This window comes from Emys orbicularis, chromosome 23, assembly GCF_028017835.1.
Source record: "Emys orbicularis isolate rEmyOrb1 chromosome 23, rEmyOrb1.hap1, whole genome shotgun sequence".
In the NCBI taxonomy this organism is placed as follows: Eukaryota; Metazoa; Chordata; order Testudines; family Emydidae; genus Emys; species Emys orbicularis.
The window spans coordinates 11,521,202-11,543,051 of NC_088705.1; the positions used below are offsets into that span (position 1 = coordinate 11,521,202).

At 55.9% G+C, this 21,850-nt stretch overlaps 2 protein-coding genes across 2 annotated transcripts; one reads left to right on the forward strand and one right to left on the reverse strand.

Moving 5' to 3' along the window:
* Window positions 1–748: 748 nt before the first annotated feature.
* Window positions 749–10,837, forward strand: LOC135893717 (veficolin-1-like). Its single transcript, XM_065421624.1, has 8 exons — window positions 749–851; window positions 3,597–3,737; window positions 4,759–4,812; window positions 5,228–5,263; window positions 6,515–6,648; window positions 7,746–7,875; window positions 8,531–8,665; window positions 10,590–10,837. The coding sequence occupies exons 1-8, from the start codon at window positions 749–751 to the stop codon at window positions 10,835–10,837; spliced, it is 981 nt and encodes a 326-aa protein (XP_065277696.1).
* A 3,768-nt stretch (window positions 10,838–14,605) lies between these two features.
* IFI6 (interferon alpha inducible protein 6) lies at window positions 14,606–20,510 on the reverse strand. Its single transcript, XM_065421853.1, has 5 exons — window positions 20,455–20,510; window positions 17,191–17,297; window positions 15,931–15,993; window positions 15,401–15,562; window positions 14,606–14,877 (listed from the first exon to the last, which is right to left on the reverse strand). The coding sequence occupies exons 2-5, from the start codon at window positions 17,261–17,263 to the stop codon at window positions 14,771–14,773; spliced, it is 405 nt and encodes a 134-aa protein (XP_065277925.1). The 5' UTR covers window positions 17,264–17,297; window positions 20,455–20,510; the 3' UTR covers window positions 14,606–14,770.
* Window positions 20,511–21,850: the final 1,340 nt, after the last annotated feature.

Consider the following 21,850-nt stretch of genomic DNA (forward strand, 5'->3'; position numbering starts at 1 on the left):
ATGTTCCACCCCAGAGGTGGCTGCATGGGCTGCATGAAGGGACGCCTGTCTATGTGGTTTGCCAAGGCCAAGGCTGTAGTGAAGGTTCTTTACAAGTTCCAGATGTTAGATAGACAGATGCTGTCCTTGGGAATGAAAGGCACCATAGAAATGTAATACTAACACCCCCCGGCAAACCGTCCTTTTCACAGCAGCTTTGGGAGGGAGGCAGGAAAGCATGTGTTACCCATTTCACAAATGGGGAAAGAGACACGCCCAAGGCCTCTGAGTGGGTCAATGGCAGAGCCAAGATTAGCATTCAGGTGTTCTGGGGCACTCAGTCCTGACCTCATTCCCGTGAGCCAGGCTGCCTTTCAAACAGGAATGAACTTACCAGCCACCAGAATGCAGCCAACTCTGGGGTGGAGCGCAGCAGCTGTTCAACAGCATGATCAATGCCACATCATAGCTCAGGACAGGAAGTTCAGAAGAACCCTCCAGCTGCCTGAAACAGCAGAGGGGATTTAGTTGGGCCGAAAGCGCAAACAGAGGCTCACTGAGAGCGAGATATCGCATTCCGCCTTATCCGTAGCTAGCGGGAACCTCTGAGCCCAACTCTTGCGCCACACGCTCATTGAGAAAGGCTGGCCCCCCCGCAGAACAGGCATTACACAATACAGGTGTTTGGCTGCCGGGAAAGTCAGCAGGGTATAAGAGGCAGAGCAGTCAGGCAGCCCGAGGGGTAACGGCGTGGGGGCAGCAGGGCAAGATGAAGTCTTCCACGGGCCTTCTCCTCGCCCTGGCGTTCCTGATGGCTGCTACTGGCCCTAGAGCAGGCCTTGCCCAGGAGACAGAGTCCGGCTGCTGTGCACGTGAGTAGCTGAATCCAGAGCAGAGCGGAGAGCTCCCATTGAAGTCAGCGGGGGCTGGGGATACTCAGCACCCTTGGGGATCCCTTTGTGGCGTTTTGTTCTACAAACTGGGGGCCAAACTCAGTCCGACGCTCATGGGCGCCAGCAGGGAGCAGGCTCTGAAGAGGAGCCGCAGCGGGACGTTGCCGGGGCAGCCGCATCTCTGAGGAGCTCCCCGCCGGACAGGCAGGATGTTCCCTGTCACAGAGTGTGGGGGAGTCAGGGCCTTGCACCCCCAATTCCTGTGATTCACCAGGACTCTCAGCCAGCCAGTAAAGCGGAAGGTGTATTAGACGACAGGAACACAGTCCCAAACAGAGCTTGTAGGTACAACCAGGATCCCTCAATCAAGTCCCCAGGGGGGTGGGGAGCTTATCCCTCAGCTTTGGGGTTCCCTCCATTTCCCCAGCCAGCTCCAAACTAAAACCCCTCCAGCAGTCTCCTCCAGCCACCTCCCCCAGCCAGAACCGCCGAGAGCGGGTTCGGGCCCTGGTGAAAAAAAATTTTCGGGCCCCCCAGCAAGGGTGGACCGGCTAAACAGGGCCGACGAGGGGGGGGGGAAGCCGGGCCCAGAATTTTTTCGGGCCCCCCAGCAAGGGCGGGCCGAAGTGGGGGGGAGGGGGAAGCCGGGCCCCCTTCCGGACTGCCGGGCCTCAGTAATTTGTACCGGCTTCCCCCCACCTCTCGTCGGCCCTGCCCGCAGCCCTCGTCCAGCTTCCCGGGCCAAAGGCGTCACCTGGCCCCAACCCCCATCCTGGGCTCAGGTTACATGATCAGGTAGCCTCACCCTGGTATCCCATCCCCACTGCAGACAGTCTCAATACAACTCCCACACAACATTCCCAGGTCAGTCCGCCCCACTCCCCGCCCCTGAAAGGCAAGGCAAAGCCCCTTGGAGTCCATGGAAAGGACCTGACCGGAGAGGGGTTTGGATCAGAATAATGGTAAGGAGGTGGGGAGACACCCACAGCCCCATGGGTGGGGGAAGGTGGGGAGAGACACCCACACCCCCAGGGATTTGTTTAAGCAATCCCACCCGTAGCTGGAGCAGAGGTTCATGCATGGCTGGGTTTAGCCGTGCTCACCTCCGCGTCAGGCTCTCAGCCTCCCCCAGCCGGCAACTAACACCGTGGGCTGGGCTCCCTATTGCTGGTGCCGAGAAGCTAGGAGACCCTGAGGGATGGGCTCTGTCTGGGGAGCGCATAGACACTGCCCAGGAAGTCACTCCTTGGAGCCATGCGTGGGGGACGTTTTGCACTTGAGAGCAAGGAACTGAGGAGTGAATCCAGAGGTTGTGTCCGGTCTAGAGAGGATCAGCTGTGGTCTAACAGGCAGAGGATGGAGCAGGGCATCAGGACCATTCCAGCTCTAGCCTCTGACTCTCTGTGTGGCCCTGGACAAGTCACTGAATCATTCTGTGCCTCAGTTTCCCCATCTGCCAAACGTGGCTAATGTTACTTCTCTCCCTGAAGTCAGACACCAGCCTCATCCTTTCTCCCTCCTCCTCAACACTTGCCCATCCCCACCACCACACAGATCCAAGGAGCACAGGTACATTGATCGTGTAACCAGGTGACAGCACTCCAGCCATGTTTGTCCTGCCTCTCCCTCCCTCCCCCACCTCCCCTTAGTCTGGTTAGGCCCCTCACCTGTTCTATACTCTTAAATCTTGCTTGGGAACCTGCTGGGGCAGGGAAAGTCTCATTACTCGGTTGGAGAGGTGCCTAGAACATCTTTGGGGGCTCAGAAAATAGCCAGCGACGTTGTGATGAGTCCATCCCCACTTTCCAGTGAGCTCCAGCTCTCTCCCCTCCCCCAATACAGGTTTTAATTATTACTTTAAACTTCCCAACATTTAAAATGGGCAGATTGTCTCCCGAGTTGGGAGATCGGTCGACGCTCACAGGCAGGGATTGATCCCCAGCTGAAATCTGACACAGGGCCCGACCCCTCCCCTGCTTCTCAACACTACTGTCCATATCAGGTGAGCAGGGTGATATCTAGGGGTAAAAGCACAGGCTGGCAGTCAGGAGAACTAGGATCGATTCCTGGCTCCACCGCCCGTTTGCTGTGTCATCTGGTGCCAGGCACTTAGCCTCCGTGTGCCTCAGTTTCCCCAATCTGCACCCTGGGAATTCAGGTTTAATTTATCCACATTTGCCAAGTGCTTTGTGAGCCTCCGGTGGGGGGATGTTTAATTCTAGTCTTACTGGGGGGGGAGGGAGGGGGAATCTCACCCTTGGCCTCCTGATCAAGTTGCTTCCTTCCAGTCACCATGGCCAACTACATCCCTAAGCCAACGAGGGCAGAGATCTGGGCAGACTTCCCAGCCCTGACTGTTCAGGTAGGCCCTTCACGCTTCCTGCCAAATCCCAGTGTCACATATTCCTTGTACATGGGAGGTCGCAGGGCTGCTTCTCGCAGGTCAGGCTGCGGTACCAGATATGGACAGGCAGCGGGCTACAGAGAGACAAGAGATGTGTTCCCTGTAAGATACTTGACTACGCACCCAGGTCTGCCTGGTACCAGCCCAGGTTACACCTAGTGACTAAACGTGATCCTGCAGTTTCAGCATCTCCCCAGGTGCATGATCCTTTCCCCTGGTCACTTCCTGGCCCCATGCTGTGCTGCTACCGCTACCTTCAGGACACCACCACACTGCGCGCCTGCTCTCCTCACTCCAGCCTGCTTCTCCGCCTCTTTCAGAGCTGAAGGAATTATCCCAGTGCGGAGCGGACAAGAAGAGCTTTTTCCAGGGCCAGCCAGGGATCCCAGGAATGCCGGGCATGCCGGGGACAAACGGCCTCCCTGGGGCTAAAGGAGATCCAGGCCCTCAAGGGCCCCCAGGTGAGAGGATGCTGTCAGGACTCAGCAATCACAGCCTCGATATAAAGCAGGCCAGACAGACATCCGTACCCAGGCAAGACAAAGGGACGGGCAGACTCCATGTGAATGCTCGGCACTAACGCACCCGACAGGCAGGGCACGGGCTCAGAGAGTCTGGGGAGCAGGTTGCCAAGGAGGAGAATGGAGAGCAGGAGATCACCTCATGGGAGATCAGCAGGACACTGCTTTGAGGAAGCTCACAGCCCTAGCACTCTGCACCAGAACACAGAGCTCCTCAGGGACACACACTGGGGAGTGTGAGTGTGAGCGGCTGGACTGAGGAGCCTATCAGGCCTGGCCAGGGAAAGCAGCTTTTAGATTCGGGTTATAGTTCGGCGTGGGCAGGGAACGTTTCAGACAGGTTGGCAGAATCCAGGTTTGAGTTCTGCAGGGCCGTCTGCACTCTCAGGCTTGTGTTACTATTAACACTGATCATGTGTATTACAATAGGTCAGAGCAGGAGGGGGCTGGGTGCTGTCCAGACAGTCCCTGCCCCCAAGGGCTTACACTGTGAATGGACCAGAGAGGCAGTGGGGACAGGATAATGCACAGCAGAAATGTCAAAGGGCTGGCGAGGAGCCTGTGCCCAGCAGATCTTGGCTAGTCGTCTCTGCCACTAAAACACTGGCACAACATCCTTTCCGTGAGCGAGTGAACCACGTACACAGAGACTAGCTGGCACCTTGGCCTGCCCAATCCTTGACCTCTGCTATTTTTTCTAGCACGGACACCCCTGTCCACCAGGAACTGGGCTGAGCCGCTCATTCATTTCACCCGAGCCAATAAATGGTACCCACCGGGGCTGGATTTGAACCCATGACCTAGAAGCAAAAGGCTCTGTGTCCCCTTAGAAATCCCCATCCAGTCTGCTCCCCACCCCCAGCTCCCCAGCCGCATGGCCTGGCTCTTATAGGCTGTTGTCAGGTAGCGCTAAAGGCACAATAAAGGGAACCAGGTCCATGCCTCTGCTCTCTTTCTTCAGGCGAGAAGGGCTCCCCTGGGGCAATGGGGAAGGCTGGACCCAAAGGAGACAAAGGTAACTTCAATGGGACTCTTTGGGGGAGGATGGGATGCAGGACTGGGCCTCTCGGGAAGCCTCACCGCTCTATCCCCCGGCTGCACCCTGTGAACTCTCTTGCCATGTCTGGACTCTTGCCTGCAAACTGGTCTGAGTGCTGCATTCCCAGAGCTAATCGCCTTCCCCGCCTCTGCTCTGGAGAAGAGACATTATCACTACCCTGCACGGGGAGAAGGACTTAGCGGCTGGGGGTGAAAGCCTGGCCTCACAGAGGTCCACACTGCTGCCAGGACCCCCTGCAAGGCCCTTTCACCACCCTGAGGTGACATTTGAGAGCCACCCTTCTCCAGAGCATGCGGTAACCTTGCCCTCCCCTCACTGCCCAGCTGTCGCATGCCCCGTCTTACCAATGGCTGTCTCTCTCTTCCCTCAGGAGAAGCCAGCAGTTCTGCCAGCTCTCAGCAGCAAGGTACACGCCTTCCTCAGCCTCAAACCCTACCCTCGCGCACCAACAAAGCTGCGAACAAACAGATGCCACAGGCCGTCCACGGGGATCGAACCCGGGACCTCCCACACCAAAAGCATAGGCTGCTACCACACCAGCTAAGGGATTAACTCCATTAGCTGCAATTTAATAGCACGAAGTAAAGCCACCAAGTGAGAGTCCGGCCTCCCCCAAACAATGTCCCGAGGCCCCACCAAACACAGCTGCCCCGGCTAAGCCCATTTTCCTTCCTTTTCTCTAGCATCAGTTTACTCCTCTGGAGCCCCAGAGCACCATCAAACCCCAGTTAAGGCCCCTCAAATGCATCTACCATCAGCTCCAGCATGAAACAGCCGGGCAGCGCTAGTTCATTCCTCACCACCTGCAGTTCTGATTTCACCCTCAGGTGTTTATTCAGTCCAGCTGGAGAGACCCCTCCCAGCTACTGTATATCCCAGCCCCGCACAGCCAGGGACCAGCTCCGAGTTACAGCTGGGCAACTGCCTTTTCTGTGAAAAATGCAGCTTCCGGGACACCAATGTTTCCAGAATTGTTGCTTTTGCCAAACTGTTTCAGTCAAAAACAACCCCCCCCCCCCCCACATGTCATCTTGACCCTTTCTAAATGAACGCTTGGATTTTTCGGTTCACGCCGCCGTTTTTGTTTCCAGATTTCCTTTCATTTTATTCAGAACAGCCAAACGTTTCCAAATGGTCAAACTCTAAACACGGGACCAACACGGCCTCAACAACGCGGCTGCAAATCCAAACAAACCACCTGTTCGACCCAAACCGAACATTTCTTTGCCTTTTTGATTTGCCAAAAAGTTTCTGACATTTTTCATTTTCAGCCAGTGTACAGAAAAATTAGTTGCCCCGTACTGAGAGTCCCTGACTGGGGTGTGTTTATCAGTCAGCCAGCAGATGGCTGTGAAAGCCAATGTCATTCATTCTTCCCGCTGCTCAGGGGTAGGCAGAAGGCACTACATAAGATCCTTCAGTGGAGAGAGACAGCTGTTTGCTGTTCACTGAGACCTGAAGGATGGACATTGGACTCACTAGGAGATCCCCCCACAGCTCCAGCGGCAGGATTGGGTCCTGCCCAGCTCCCCGGGTCATCCAAGTCAGAGTGGCTGGTGCTCTGGGACCCCCATCCCCATCCCAACCCCTGTGTTGGATTGAACATTGCTAACTGCCTTGGCCATAATGAACTCACCCAGCTGGTGTTTCCCCCGAGGGGCAGGTGCCAGGAACTGCAAGGAGCTACTGGAGCAGGGAGAGGGGCTGAGCGGCTGGTACACCATCCGCCCCGAACCGGGGAGAACGCTGACCGTCTTCTGTGACATGGAAACGGATGGCGGGGGCTGGCTGGTGAGTCCTTCTAGCCGTCAAGCAGGCCAGGGAGCAGGGGATACAGGAGGAAATACACCTCCCCACACATGCCTCCACCTACTTGGTGTTACCCCCCCATTGCACAGAGTGGGTCTGTGGCCCCTCTAGCGGCCAGTCCACATACCAGGTTGAAGATTCTGCTGCAGGTCCCAGTTAGGGGAGATGTTCAGAAGAGCTGGTCTCTCATGTAGGCACCAGGTAGCCAGTCTTGCCGAAGAGCTCAGCACCTTGGCTGTGGTGGGGGGGCTGAGACTCCCCGGAGTCCCCACCAGAGCCCAGGCCACGTTCTTTATAACATCCTCCCGCTGTTCGTAGCGCACGAGGGGCTCTCCAGACAGAACAAACAAGGGAGGGCCTTTTCTCTCTCTTTCCCTTGCCAGGGAGGGGAATCAGAGAGCCTGTCTCTTCAGCAGTCTTTCTGCAGCCAGCCCTTTGGGGCTTGGCTTATCAGCTGTCTTTAGTTCGGGTCTCATTCCAGCTTGGGGCACTGGTCCATGCAACTGCAGGGGCAGTGAGGCCAGAGGCTGTCTCCCGCTTGGCTGATCTGTCTGCGTGGTCAGCGCTCTCGGGGGGCATGGCAGTCCTCGCCCTGTTCACCGCCCCTTCCAGGGCCTGTTTTCCCTGTCTAAGCTCCCACCCGCCCCCTCCAGGCAGAGCAAACCTTACAGATGCGCCTCGTTAAGAGCTGAACCAGCCCAGGAGAGCTCATTAGTCTCCTCTCCCCCAGAGCAAGGGTGTGCTCCCTGGCCCCCCGTCCCAGTTACTCAGTGCTTTGAAACTCTGGCTGCCAGCGATGCTGTAGGAGCTGCTGGGTGCTCCAGCCATGGAGCCCTGTGCCTGTAGTGAGGGAGGTCTAGGGGCCAAACCCTGCTGGCGCCCCTGGCGGTAGGCACCACATAAGATCCTGCAGTGTGGAGACAGCTGTTTGCTGTTCACTGAGATCTGAAGGATGGACATTGGACTCACTGGGAGATTCCCCCCCCCTCCCCCCCCCGCAGCTTCAGCGGCAGGATTGGGTTCTGCCCAGCTCCCCAGGGCTCGCTGAGTTTGGGCGTGACCTGCCCCTTGCCTTCCAGGCGTTCCAGCGGCGCCAGGATGGGTCAGTGGATTTCTATCGGGGCTGGGAGGCCTACAAAAGAGGGTTTGGAAACCAAGCATCGGAGTTCTGGCTGGGCAACGACAACATCCACCTTCTCACCAGCACTGGTAAGGAGACTTCTCGCCACCCAGCTGAGAAGGGAGCAGTCACAGGGAGAGAGCAGGGGAAGGCTGGACTGAGGCGTAAAATCACTGACGTTAACAGAGCTACCCCAGATCTACACAAGCATAGCAGGGATCAGGATCTGGGCGTGCCCCTCCTCCTGGGACAGGCCGCTACCAAATCTCCCTCTGGAAAGAAGAGAAGGCCAGGCTGGAGCAGCTTGTCTGCCCCAGAGTTTAAAGGGCCAGCTAGCCGCAAAGCATGCTGGGGAGGGTTCCTAGAAAGGGTTAACCCCAAACAGAGCTCGGTGGTAGCTAGTGAGCTCCAAAAGGAGACGGCTCAGAGCTGGTGTGATCAGGAAAATCCAGACCCCTTTCAGACATCAGGTGCTTCCTGGGCTTAGTTCCCCACCATGGCATCACAGCCCCTAGCCCCTCTTGTACAGGCACCGGCCCAGGGGAGACTCCCACCTCCATTTCCTCCGGGGTTTCCCATCCTTGTGTCCCCAGACTGCCCCAACCCGCAGGGGGACTGCATCTTCCCGCAGTGAATGTAGCTCCTGCTCCCGCGTCGTGGGAGGAAAAGGCGTTGGTCTCGGGCCATGGCTGCTCTCTCCAGCAATGCTGGGACTTTGATGCTTTGCTGTCCTTTCGGCCTCAGGGACCTACCAGCTGCGGATTGATGCCAGGGACTTCAATGAGTCCAGCACGTTTGCCAAGTACACCAGCTTCAAGGTGCTGAGCGAAAGGGAAAACTACACGCTCGCCTTGGGCTCCTTCTTGGATGGCAGCATGGGTGAGTTACCGAGCGACTTCCACTCAGGCCTGCTGCTGCAGGGTGAGCGGGGGCCAGCTAGCGGCACCCCCTCCTTGCTATTCCACGCCTCGGCCCCTCCTGAGCAGAGCCTGGCATCTGTGCCGCAGTGTTTCAGCTCGCTCTGGCGGCTTTGCCCTCTAATGCAGGGTTGAGGCCCTCAGGCCAGTGGCCTCTCTGGTGGCGGAGCCCAGATCTTCAGACGGGGAAGGCTTAGTTGCATGAGGCTAGCTCGTCACCAGGGGGCAGCCTTTCCCTGGCGTAAAAGACTGGAGTGAGGGCTGCTGAGGATCTGTCCCTGAGCCTGCAGTCTCCCCATGACACTCTGTCAGAGCATTAAGGACAAGGGTAACCGAGCATGTCACAGACAAATCAATAGTAGCCACCCCACCAGACCGTGGGAGAGGAGCAGTAACAGCTGTCAGGCAGAAGGGGCTGCTACAGGACTGAGGTGCATTTGCGGGGCTGGAGGGGGAGCCCAGCCCTGGAGGAAGAGGGGGAGGGTATGTGCAGGTCAGGATCCCATTAGCAAAGCTGGGTGGGGGAACCACTGTCTCTGGATCCTGTCAGTGCCCTCCCTGCCCCTCGCCTCCATGACCGTTAGCGAAACTTGACGAAGTGGAGGAAGCAGCGTTGGTGTCTCACGGTTACGGAGGGAACGCCTACGCTGCGGGTGCGAATCCCCGCTCCGGAGGACGAACGGGCGCTAGCGCCGCTCAAGTTGGCGCACTGAAAGCTGCCGTGTGGCCGCAGCTGCTGGGGCTGGCCTCCTGCTACGACCCCGCCGGGGGTCCTGGGGACGTACTCGGTGTGTGCCCTGAGCGACTGGCTGGGCTGCCGTAGCCACCCGGCTACTTCTAGCGTGCGACCTCGAGCAAAGCTAGCGTGCACCTACCTGCACCGGGAATCCCGCTGCCCAGCTGCCGTGCAGACGTCCCCTAAGAGTTTGCAAGCTACTGCCTGGATTTCTCGATCACAAGGATAATGGGCGGGGCCCAGCACCTTCCCCACCTGGCTGGGGGAAGACGCCTCGAGTGGGGATAGGCTGCTGGGGTTGTCACATAGGAAAGCCGCCACTGGTGGTTCCCAAGGATGAAATACCAGCTGTGCAAGGCGGGGAGGCAGGGCTAGGATTCCTCAGCCCCCCATTGTGACTGTCTTAGCACTGGTGAAGAGCCCCAACCTGCCCCCACCAGAGCCCCTGCGTGTCCACGCACCAAGTCCAGCCGGGGCGGTGTCTGCAGGAGCATCCCCCCTGCATGTCCACAGTGCCTCAGCCCAGACCTGGAGGGACCAGCTCTAGGAGTGGGAAGGCAGCCCAGTGTCCGCAGGCCGCTCAGGCCTTGGCTTCTCTGCCGAGAGTTTCCAGCTAGAACTGGTGGAGGAAGGGGAATTTCTAGGCGACTTTATCTGGATAACGTAGCAAAATTCATCTAGTAAATGTTATTGGGCCAGTGCTAGCTCCAGCCAGGGTGTGAGTGGGGCTGGGGGCTCCAGTGGTGTATGGGCACCGCCTGTCTCCTGTGACCCACCAAACTCATTTCACACCAGCCAGCAGACAGCCTGGGGAAGAACTACAGGACTAGGGCCTTATTCTCCATGGTCCCTGCACCTTGGGTCAGCATTTACACCCAAACGCTGCCAGATCAGACCGGTGAGTCTTTGCACAAGTGTAAATGACTGTGCAAGGTGGGAATCCAGGCCCCATACAGGATGCTTCCTACTAATGAATAATAATATGCAAAGAGACAGGGGCTGGATTTGAACCGGTGACCTAGAGGCAAGGCTCTTTATTATGACTCCAGCTGGGGAAAGCCTTTGCCCTCATGGGAAGGCCGAGAGTTTGGCATGGAATGAAGATGCCGCAGGCCAAGCCCGGTGTGTATTTGCCTTCTTCCCCTTGCAGGAGATTCTCTCTCGGCACACAACAATCTGGGGTTCTCCACGCGGGACAAAGACCACGACACCTTTGGGGGCAGCTGTGCCATCCGCTACAAAGGCAGCTGGTGGTATGGGGAGTGCCACTCCTCCAACCTCAACGGGCTGTACCTCAAAGGTGAACACACCTCCTATGCCAACGGGATCAACTGGTCCACCGGGAAGGGGTACCACTACTCTTACAAATACGTGGACATGAAAATAAGGCCGCAGTAGCCAACCTCTCTCTCTGGGGACTCTACTGATGCTGTGGGGACCTACTGACTGCAAACAGCCCTTCTGCGGGGCTAGTAAACCGGGAACTGGCCATTAGCTGGGATCTCGCGTGCTACTGGGGTACTGCAGCCTGCAATTCAGTCTCATTTCCAGGTGCTAGCCCTGCAGGCAGTGTCCCCCCAGGGGTTAAAGCAGGAGAGCACCCCCCCCACACACACAGCTCCTTCTTTTCCTTGGATGGACCAATGAGAGCTCTACCTACTTAAACCCCTGCTTGTCCTGCTATAGGAAAGATGAGGTGGGAGTCAGGACTTCTGGACTCTTTTCCCACTGACCTTCTGCCCCTCTTTCTGCCTCAGTTTCCCCCTGCTGTAAAATGTGGATGAGAATATCGGCCCATCTCACAGCTCAATATCCTTTGCAAAGGGCTCTGAGATCCTAGGGTGGGGGTTGCTACAGAAATGCAATGTGTTACTTTATTAAACACCGCCCGTGCGGCAAAGTAATTCCCTCTGAATCGAGCTGTACTCTGTCTGAATGCCAAGCTACCACAGCGAAGGCCCTTTTGATGACCCAAGGCTGGTATTTTACCATCTCCATTAGCCAGTTTTCAGCAGGGCTCGGCCTCCACCCTTGGGGTCAGATTTTCAAGAGGCCTCTGTGCAAAGTCAGGCCATAAGGATCGTAAAGGGAGCGGCTGAGATCTCAAGGGTCTGGCCTTCGTGGAGGGTGGTGAGCGCTTGAAAATCTAGCCCAAGCAGTCTGCATCCGATGGCAGTTTGCAGATAGGTTTGGTATTTCTCTTCTCTTTTTCTTTGGGGGAAATAAAGCGCCTATGATGTTTAGATTCAGTCCCTCTGCACAAGATTTGGGGATTGAGACTTACATGACGTAAGCCGGCATGTCTCCAGTGACACTGCTCAGGCCAGGAGAAAAAAGGAGAGCCAGAAAAGTCTTTTTCCAGCCTCGCTGGTTTCTAGGGTCCCGAACGCAGAACAAGCGAGGAATCTCCCTAGAGAAGCTCTTGCTATAAGCACCCTCAATGCACACGCAGAATAAGAACGAAAGGATGAAGTCTATCGAACTGGCTCTGTCTTAAACCCCAACCGCATCTCAGATCATTTAACGGGAGAAAATGTTTGACTGCAACCCGCAGGCGTCACATCATTCGTTGTAGCGTCTGCAAGCCCTAGCCATGTGCCGTGACCCTGTTGTGCCGGGCGCTGTACAAACAACAAAAAGACAGTGCCTGTCCTCAGGGGTTTACAATCTAAGTTTAAGACAAGAGACAACAGATGGGAGAGTAGGTATAAGTAAACAACGAGGCACTATCTATCATTAAGATTGCGGAGACTTTGGAGGGTCTATTGGGCAGCATTCACATACTGTAGGCTAGCTGCTTTTCTGATAACAGGTACAAACAGGGGGCCAGATTCTCATCTGCTAGAATGGGGTAACACCAGAGTTACAGCGGCGCAAATGACAGCAGTCTTGCCCACAATCCCTACGCGTGGAAGTTTATCATTTGAAAGGAGAGGGATAGAGGATGGGGGAGGTGCAACAACAAAAGGCAGCTGCTGGAGCAGTGATGTTTAGCGTCTCTTAATTTAGCTCATCTAATTAAACAACCTACGCTACATTGGTCACAATCCTCTGGGGGGTGGGGGGGGGAGATTGAGCTTCGTACTCCTCATGGGAATCACTATCCATTTTCTATGGAAACCGAAGGAGTATTAAGGACCTTTGGAGCATTCACCTCTGTAGCAGTTCTGCCCCGTCTCGCACAGGGCCTTTGGCCATCACTAGAACTGAGTACCTTGCAGGGAGTCGGACCGTAAACTCCAGCCTTCCCCAGCTGGCAGAGCTCCTACAGTGCTCAGATTGTGCGCAAAAGCAGGTGGGGCACAGCAGAACAAAGGCGATACAGTCTCATCACAGGCAGAAGACCCTGGAGAACTCCTAAGATGCTGGGGTTGCTGGAGCTTGCCAGGTGAATGATTCATTTCTCTATCTAAATTGCACTCTGGTTTCTAAAGGCGAGTCATCAGCAGGGTTTATCTGGTGGGTGCTCCCTCCCCCCGTCCCTCGCTCCTCCCATCAGAGCGAAAGGGGGGGGCTGCTGTTGCATTCATTGGCTGCAGTGAGACGCCTCAGCTGAAGGAGGGTGGCCCACATGAGGTCTGCAGGATTGGGCTCCTGATCGCCGGCGCCCTTTGGCTGCTGAAGGGTCAGGACATGAGCAGGTCAGTGGCCAGGCCAGAGAACAGGCACTCATGCAGGACGTAAGGGCCACCACTCCTGTTATGTGGAGTGAGTCCACATGGTCTTGCACTGAAACTCATGTAAGACCCTGTGCATGTCCAGGGGCTGTAGGCACCGGAGGGAAGGACTATTAGCCACTCCAGTGCTAGCAACAGACAGGCAGGGAACGGATCCTGCCCTGGAGTAGCTACAAACAAAAATGGAATCACCTTAAGTGCTGCATTGGTGCCCTCAATAAGGGCCCAGGCTCATAGGTAGAGAGTGCTGGGGGGAGGGGTAGTACGCGGGGGAGGCGGGGGGGAGGTAAACTATACAAGGCCAAGGCAGTTGCCTCCTACTTCCTCCCCGTGGAGGAACATAGGGAGAGGTGATGCCAGGAGCTCTCTGCCTGCGGTGCTTGTCAGTTTCATCACATGGGCTGGGTACTGACCCACAGGCACAAGGCACCTGGGGAAGGAATTGCTACCCCCTCCCCCAACCCTCTTGGGTGGGCACAGAGGAACTTGGGGGAAGGCATGAGCGGCTGACACAGGGCGCTTACCTGTGCTGGTCAGTTTCCCCTACATGGGCAGGGCCTTGTTGAAGGGGAGAACAGAAGCGCAGTGACCAGTCCTCTTCAGTGAGGAGACGAGAGCCAGGCAGATCGGGTGAGTGGGGGTCGGGGAGAGAGGGTTGCTGCTGTGCTGGGAGGTGGGGGGCTCTGAAGTAGGTTGTACTCCAGGGGAAGAAGCCTGGCACATACCTTATGATTGCCCAGCAGCAGCTCCCCCATGCCCTGTCTAGAGCACTACAGGGACCGTGTGAGGCAGGAAGCCCCGGGCACTTCCGCTGCAATTCCTGCTGCTGCCGGCCAGGGGAATGATGGACATACACCGTGTGGTCAATCAACACGACGATCCCGATTCCTGTCTGCAAACCTTTTTTTTTTTATTTTTATTTTTAATTTTTCCTCTGCAGCCTCTTGTAGGCTGCTGGCCGGTCTCCCACTCCCCAGCCCAGAAAGGATTAAACCCCATAGCCACAGTCTGTTCAGGCGCTTTCTTCGGGGAACCATTTAACGGTTGCATCAACCACCTTTGGCAACCCCCTCCCTCCAAAGCTGCTTCCTGCCCCCCCACTACCTGCCCCCCATCGCTCCTCAGCCACGGGGGGGGGGGGGGCGGGGGGGGGAGGGGTCACTGTGCAGGGAGCTGCCCTCCCCCGGTCCACCCAACCCCCATACATTCAGATGCCCCCCCCGCACCCAGACCCACCCTGCTGTGCCCCAACCACCTTCACCTGGACCCCCCTCCCCACAGAGTCCCATTCCCCCTGCACCTGGAATCCCCCAACAAGCCCCTCTGCATCCAGATCTCTCCTGCATCCAGACACCCCACCGAGCTCCCACACCCAGATTGCCCGGGGGGCTGGGGTTGGTATAGCTTTGTTGCTCAGGCGTGTGGATTTTTCACACCCGCCTGACATAGTTATACCGCAGTACATGGGTAGTGTAGACCTGGCCAAACACACCTATTGATTTCAGTAGGAATTAGAGCAGACACCTGGAGAATTACATCAAACCCCTTCCCCCAAATACAGAAGTCAAACTATGCCTATGCCCAGGCTCGGTATGGCGAGCCCAGAGGTAGCTTTCCCGACAGCCGGCGAGAGGAGAGCTGCGGGGGAGGGGGATTACTGCTTCTTGGACTTCTGCTTCTTGCCGCAGATGAAGTTCTGGTGGACGGTGTAGCCCAGCTTGGAGCCGACCGACCCCCAGGCCACGCTGCCTGCTTGAGCCCCTGGAAGGAACACAGAACAAAGGCTAGTGAATAGCCAGCGCAGACCCCAGTCAATCCGGCGGTGGACAAGGAACAGATCCAACACCCGCACTGTCCAGGCGAGAAGCCAGCCTGGACTCTGTCGCTATATTAGGGAGAGTCACATGGTCCCAATCTGACCTCAACTGTTTCACGAGCAGGCGTCATGACTCCTGGCTTCTGTTCCTGGCTCCACTGTACAGGACCTGGGCAAGTGACTGCCACTGTCTCTGCTGCCCCCCACCCTCTGCCCTGGCTATTTAGAACGGTAACTCCCCGGGGCAGAGGTTCTCTCACCATACCGATCAAGAGGGGCGTTTGGTCTCAGTTGGGACCTCTAGCACTAAAAGCCCCCCAAGTGCCACAACTCCCAGCCCCCTGCTCTTCTTACAAAGCACCCCCCATCCTAGCGATCCTGAGTGAAAGGCAAATGAAAGGGGAATAAGCTCTTTAAAAGCCCAGGCTGGGTTTGAAGTGTTCCTTGCACGGGGCACGTCCCACCTACCGAGGCTCTGGAGCGTGGCCACGACTCCCCCTGCAGGCACGCCGCCTCCTGAACTTATGGCAGACCAGCTCATCAGCCAGGAACCCACGGAGTTGGCTGCTATGCCGGTGGCCTGGAACCCCAATGTAGCCAGCAGGGCTGGTCCCGCGTACATCAGAGCAGCTGGAGCAGAGAGAGACAGATTAGATCAGAGGCGTTTCTGTTTCAGCCCCCTTTCGAAGCCCAAACCACCCAGCCCGAGCGAGGCGTTCACCGCAGAGGCGGAAGGCCCTGTTTGGTTTATAGGGGGTCATATAGCATGTTAAGGACTGTCTGCAGCATTAGACTTCAGCTGCTCTCCCCTCCCATCCCCGCCTTGTGCTGTGAGGAGAACTAAAACTCAGCACACACACACACTCACCCTGCTACAAAACCATCTACTATTACCCTGGGCTGTATGGATGGGACTGGTCCAGGATAATGCACCTTTTCCTCTGCCCCCTCCCTCCCCCACCCCCGGCCTCCATTGCGGAGGGGCATTAATAACCCACCTCCTCCCACGACCACGTATGGGAGAGCATCTATTAATGTGCAGCCATCCTCCTCTTCATCATCTAAAGAGAATGACAGAGAAACAGTTTGAGCGTTACTGGGGCTTCTGGGTTAGAGAGGGCACGTGGGGGAGCATGTGTGTTTTAATGTTTGCTTATTTTTGCACATCCAAAATAAGAAGGGATTCTGGCAGGGGGAGAGAGGCTTGTTTAGGCCACAATCCTGCAGTCGGATCCATGCACGGGAACACCGACACTCATGCAGAGCCCCGGGTGACTTCTCTGGGTGCAGAGGGTAGTATCTTAGATTATAAACTATAAGAGGCAGGGGTCTCGTCTCCGTGTTTTCCTGGGTGAAGCAGTGATCTGGGTGCTGACCCATCGGGCCTTCCAGCCAGAAAAGGCTACAGTTAAAGTTGGGCTCAGAACCTGTAACTCTTGTGCGTATTTATCACAACACAGCCTTTAATACCACAAATAACACGGTATTGTACGACTCCCCCCGCCCCTTCCCAACCTTATCTGTGTGCTCATCTCTGCTCATGTTTCTGTACTTGCCACACTGGTCCAATCAAAGCCAGGTTTCTCTGGAACACCCAGAGGTGCATCTAAGCGAGGGCTAGTTCCACACCCAGGGCCTGATCCAGTGTGAGGATCCATGTGGGTGCAGCGACCCACTGGCAGGATCAGGTCCCAGAGCTCAGCATTTTATGCCCTGGGTTTCACGTATGGCACTGCTCTACAGAAAGGTCACAAGAGTATTTTCCCCACCCCTCTTCTTGTGCTCAGAAGGAGATGAGCTGTGATTCGTCACCAACGAAAAACCATTTAAAAAACCAAAACACACATTTTTGGGCAGAGGCCAGGTCTGGAATGTCTCAGGAAGCTGGGAGCTCCCGAGAAGAGAAGCCGTCATGCAGCCTTAACTAGAGACCTTAGTGCTACGAGGCCACTTCTAAGACACCATGCAAGCCTATGATGCTATAGCATGACAGTGGCTATCACACAAGCATCCATCGTGCACACGTGGGAGTTTCGGGGTCTGCAGGGAAGGGAGCAAGGACAGCACAGGCCATGGGGACTCACTTCCAGGGTAGGGCGATGGCAGAGCTGCCTCTGTGCAATCAATGCCGTTGCCCACGGCAAGGAGAAAGCAGAAGCGCGCAGTCCCCAGCGCTGTCTGTCCACGTAGCACCCGGCCCCCGCACCAAGCGGATTTTGATTTTGGGGGGCAATGGAAATAAGCAAAACTAAACGGACCTGTAAACTTGTCAGCAGAGCCGCCGGACAGAACCAGACACAGCAGGAAGAGAAGCTGGGACTGCTGCCACATGGCGCCCGAGGGGGGTTTTCTTCCTCTTAGGCACCTGTGGGTACAAAAGTGACACCAGCCCTCCGCTCTGTTACCATTCCGCTGCCTGCCAGTCAATTGGGGGAGGGAGGCGTGCGCGTGCACCACTGCCCTCTGCTGGAGATGACCGGTAAACGCTAACCTTCCCCAAAGGGTCCTCAAGCTTCCAGTGTGTTCGTGGAAGAGGTGAGAGAACAAGCAGTCTATTCCCCAGGATTTGGGGCTGGGCATTATGAGCCAGGCTCATGTCTCATAGACTTTAAGGTCAGAAGGGACCATTGTGATCAGCTAGTCCAGTGGGGCTCAAACTTTCCAGACTCCTGTGCCCCTTTTAGGAGGCGGATTTGTCTTGTGCACCCCAAGTTTCACCTCCACTTAAAAACTATTTGCTTATAAAATCAGACATAAAAATACAGACGCGTCACAGCCACACTGTTACTGACACATTGCTGACGTTCATTTTTACCATACAATTATAAAATAAATCGACTGGGATAGAAATATTGTACGTACATTTCAGGGTGATACTTGAGCCTGTTTGTCAGGCGTGAGCCTTGTCTGAAGCCTGAGCCCCAGGCAGGGGGCTGAAGGATGTAACTTAGCTTCGTGGGGTCCCCTGTGGCATGGAACGCGGGACAACTGCCCTGCTTGCCACCCCCTAATGCAAGTGCCGAGCTGGCAACTCCCCAAAACCTGTCCCGTGACCCCCCCTAGCTCAGGGGTGGGCAAACTACAGCCCACGGGCCAGATCCGGCCCCTCAGCACTTTGGATCCAGCCCACGGGTTTGCCCCCCGTGGCGCCGTGGGCCCCACGCCGCTCTCAGAAGTGGCCCCCGGGCGAGGGGGGGCGCAGAGGGCTCCGTGCGTTGCCCTTGCCTCCAGGCACCGCCCCCCCCCCCCCCCCCCGCAGCTCCCATTGGCCGGGAACGGGGAACCGCGGCCAATGGGAGCTTCAGGGGAGGTACCTGGAGGCACGGCAAGGGCAGCACACATGGAGCTCTTCACCCCCCCCACCCCCTCAGGGACTGCAGCGCTTCCTGGAGCAGCGTGGGGCTGGGGACAGGACAGGCATGCAGGTAGCCTGCCCTGGCCCCGGTGCCTGCCGCTGCCACCCCAGAGCCGCTTGAGGTAAGTTGGCCAGAGCCTGAACCCCTCCTGCACCCCACCCCCCCAACTCCCTGCCATAAGCCCCCTGCCTGCACCTCACACCCCTCCTGCACCCCAACCCCCTGCCCTGAGCCCCCTCCCGCAGTCTGTACCCCTCTTGCACCCCAACCCTGTTCCCTGAGCCCCCTCATACACCCTGCACCCCAACCCCCTGCCCTGAGCCCCCTGCTGCACCTGCATCCCTCCTGCACCCCAACCCCCTTCCCTGAGCCCCCTGCCTGCACCTCACACCCCTCCAGCACCCCAACCCCTTCCCTGAGCCCCCTCATACACCCCGCACCCCTCCTCTGCCCCAATCCCTTGCCCTGAGCCCCTTCCTGCACACCACACCCCCTCCCACTCCCCACACTCCCTCACGCACACCACCCCCCTGCATACAATTTCCCCACCCAGATGTGGCCCTCGACACAAAAAGTTTGCCCACCCCTGCCCTGGGGGCTGCATCCCTCCAGTTGAGAAACATTGATCTAGATGATTGAACAGGAGTACTTGTGGCACCTTAGAGACTAACAAATTTATTAGAGCATAAGCTTTCGTGGGCTACAACCCACTTCTTCGGATGCATATAGAGTGAAACATATATTTCTCCTAGAGCTCCAGGAAAAAAATCACAGCCAGTGTGGAACCGGACGTCCAACACTATCTGTGATTTGGGGGGCGTGTCATAACTATAAAGGGAAGCTCTCCTGTGTACAGTACTAAAATCCCTCCTGGCCAGAGACTCCAAAATCCTTTTACCTGTAAAGGGTTAAGAAGCTCGAGTAACCTGGCTGACACCTGACCCAAAGGACCAATAAGGGGACAAGATACTTTCAAATCTTGGGGGGGGGGAAAAGGCTTTTGTGTGTGCTCTTTGTTTTAAGACGTTGTTCGCTCTTGGGACTGAGAGGGACCAGCCATCAATCCAGGTTCTCCCCATCTTTCTAAACAAGTCTCTCATATTTCAAACTTGTAAGTAAAAAAGCCAGGCAAGGCGTCTTAGTTTTACTTTGTTTTCTCAACTTGTAAATGTACCTTTTACCAGAGTGTTTATCTTTGTTTGCTGTACTTTGAACCTAAGACAGAGGGGGGTCCTCTGAGTTCTTTAAGTTTGATTACCCTGTAAAGTTATTTTCCATACTGATTTTACAGAGATGATTTTTACCTTTTTCTTTAATTAAAATCAACACAGGATTAAATAAAGACTGGGAATGGCTGAGCCATTACAAACATTGAATCTATCTCCCCTTGTAAGTATTTTCACACTTGCTTCTTATCAAACTGTCTGTACTGAGCCATCTTGATTATCACTTCAAAAGTTTTTTTTCTCTTACTTAATTGGCCTCTCAGAGTTGGTAAGACAACTCCCACCTGTTCATGCTCTCTGTATGTGTGTGTATATATATCTCCTCATATATGTTTCACTCTATATGCATCCGAAGAAGTGGGTTGTAGCCCACGAAAGCTTATTCTCTAATAAATTTGTTAGTCTCTAAGGTGCCACAAGTACTCCTGTTCTTTTTGCGGATACAGACTAACACGGCTGCTACTCTGAAACCTGTCTAGATGATTGAGTGCCCCCTGGAATACCTCGAGCACCCCAGGGGCAGCCATACCCCTATTTGAGAACCACTGATCTGGTCTGACCTCCAGCCCGCTGCAGGTGACAGAACCTCACCCACCCACTCCTGTCATGGACCAGATCCCCCAACCTCTGGCTGGGTTATTGAAGTGCTCAAATCATGATTTAAAAACGTCAAGTTACAGAGAATCCACCATTTATGCAAGTTTGAACCTGCAAGTGACCCACGCCCCATGCTGCAGAGGAAGGGAAAAAAACAAACAAACCCAGGGTCTCTGCCAACCTGACCCAGGGGGAAATTCTTCCCAACCCCAAACGTCACTCCGACGAGTTTAAAATCCTAAATTCCCTGCTCAAGCCGGAGTCTCTCTCTCTCTCTCCAGCTCAATGTAATGACCTTGCATTTACCCCGTTACTGAGCAGACAGCTTGCGCCCCCTTTTTACCTTGCACAGCCGAGGACAAGCAGCCTCCCTGCAGATCAGGATGTAGCTGCTACAGGACCCAAGCCAGCCAGCTGCCCCTTTTTATCCCCATCCCTTTGCTCCACCCCTTCACCCAAGCTCTTCCCCTGCTGCTGTTCGTTTAATCTCTCCCAGTTTCGTTTCTCTTGTCGACAGGCTCTTCACTTTCCGCTAGAAGGAAATAAATGAGTCCAGGAAACTGAAATTTAGGCTTAAAGGGACCTCACCCATTTAAAAAGCACCCGTCTACTTACAAACATTTCCCCTCCTATGGTACAAGCCACAGTCACTAGCACTGGGAGAGAACATCTCCCTACCCCCATTACTTCCAGTTTGTTCCCTTTGTACCTGGCAGCATTTGGCAACTTCCACTTCCCCCTTTTGCACCTGATCCTGCAAACTTTTACCCTCCCACATCAGTACATTTGCTCACATGACAGTCCATCCCCCTGTCCTCCCCCCCAGAGCTGGACACCCTAACAACAGTGGGGGTGGGGGCTCCACAAACGGGTGCAAAAGCTGCCTCCCCACTCAGCAGTGGGAGCTGCCCCTCCAGCCCCAGAGTTGGCAGCTGAGAGCCTCCCTTCTCCAAAACAGCAGCAGCATTTGGCTGTCTCTGCAGCCAAACTTCTGGGGGAACCTGCAGTTTGGGGTGGGGGGAATCATTGTGATACTCGTAACCATGTCCCCGTGATATGGAGTCGCTGGGATGATGATGCACAGGCAGCCCATCATGCTATCGCTGCAGGCTACGTTCCCTCCAAGGTGCGCAGCCGTGCACACTGCACTCAGGGGTGTGGGGTGAGAGGCAAGCTTGGGGCGTGCGGAGCTTCAGCGACTCCCCCAGCCCCGGGGCAGCAGCAGCACAGAGAAGAGAGACACACCTCTCCCCTGGGGCCCCTGCGGCTGGGGAGAGGGCTGGAGGGGGTCCTCTCTCCCTGCTGCAGCCCCGGGCACCTGCACCCCAAACCCCTCATCCCCAGCCCCACCCCAGAGCCTGCACCCCCAGCCAGAGTCCTTACCCCCCCCTCACATCCCAGCCCTCCGCCCCAGCCCTAAGCCTCCTCCTGCACCCCAAACCCCTCGGCCCCACCCCCACTACACATCACCTCCATGTTGGTGCACATAACATTCATTCCGCACATAGATGGGAAAAATTAGAGCGAACATTGGCTGCAGGGTCACTTTAACTAATGGCTTTTCTTTTCCACAGGCATCAGATGACATTATTGACACAGGTGCCTTTTGTCCACCGCTGAGCTGGAGAAGAAAGACAAGGCGGGGGGCAGGGACGGAACATCTTTTATTGGACTTGGCTGGCTATTGGTGAGAGAGACCAGCTTTCCAGCTTACTCAGAACTCTGGGAAAGGTACTCAG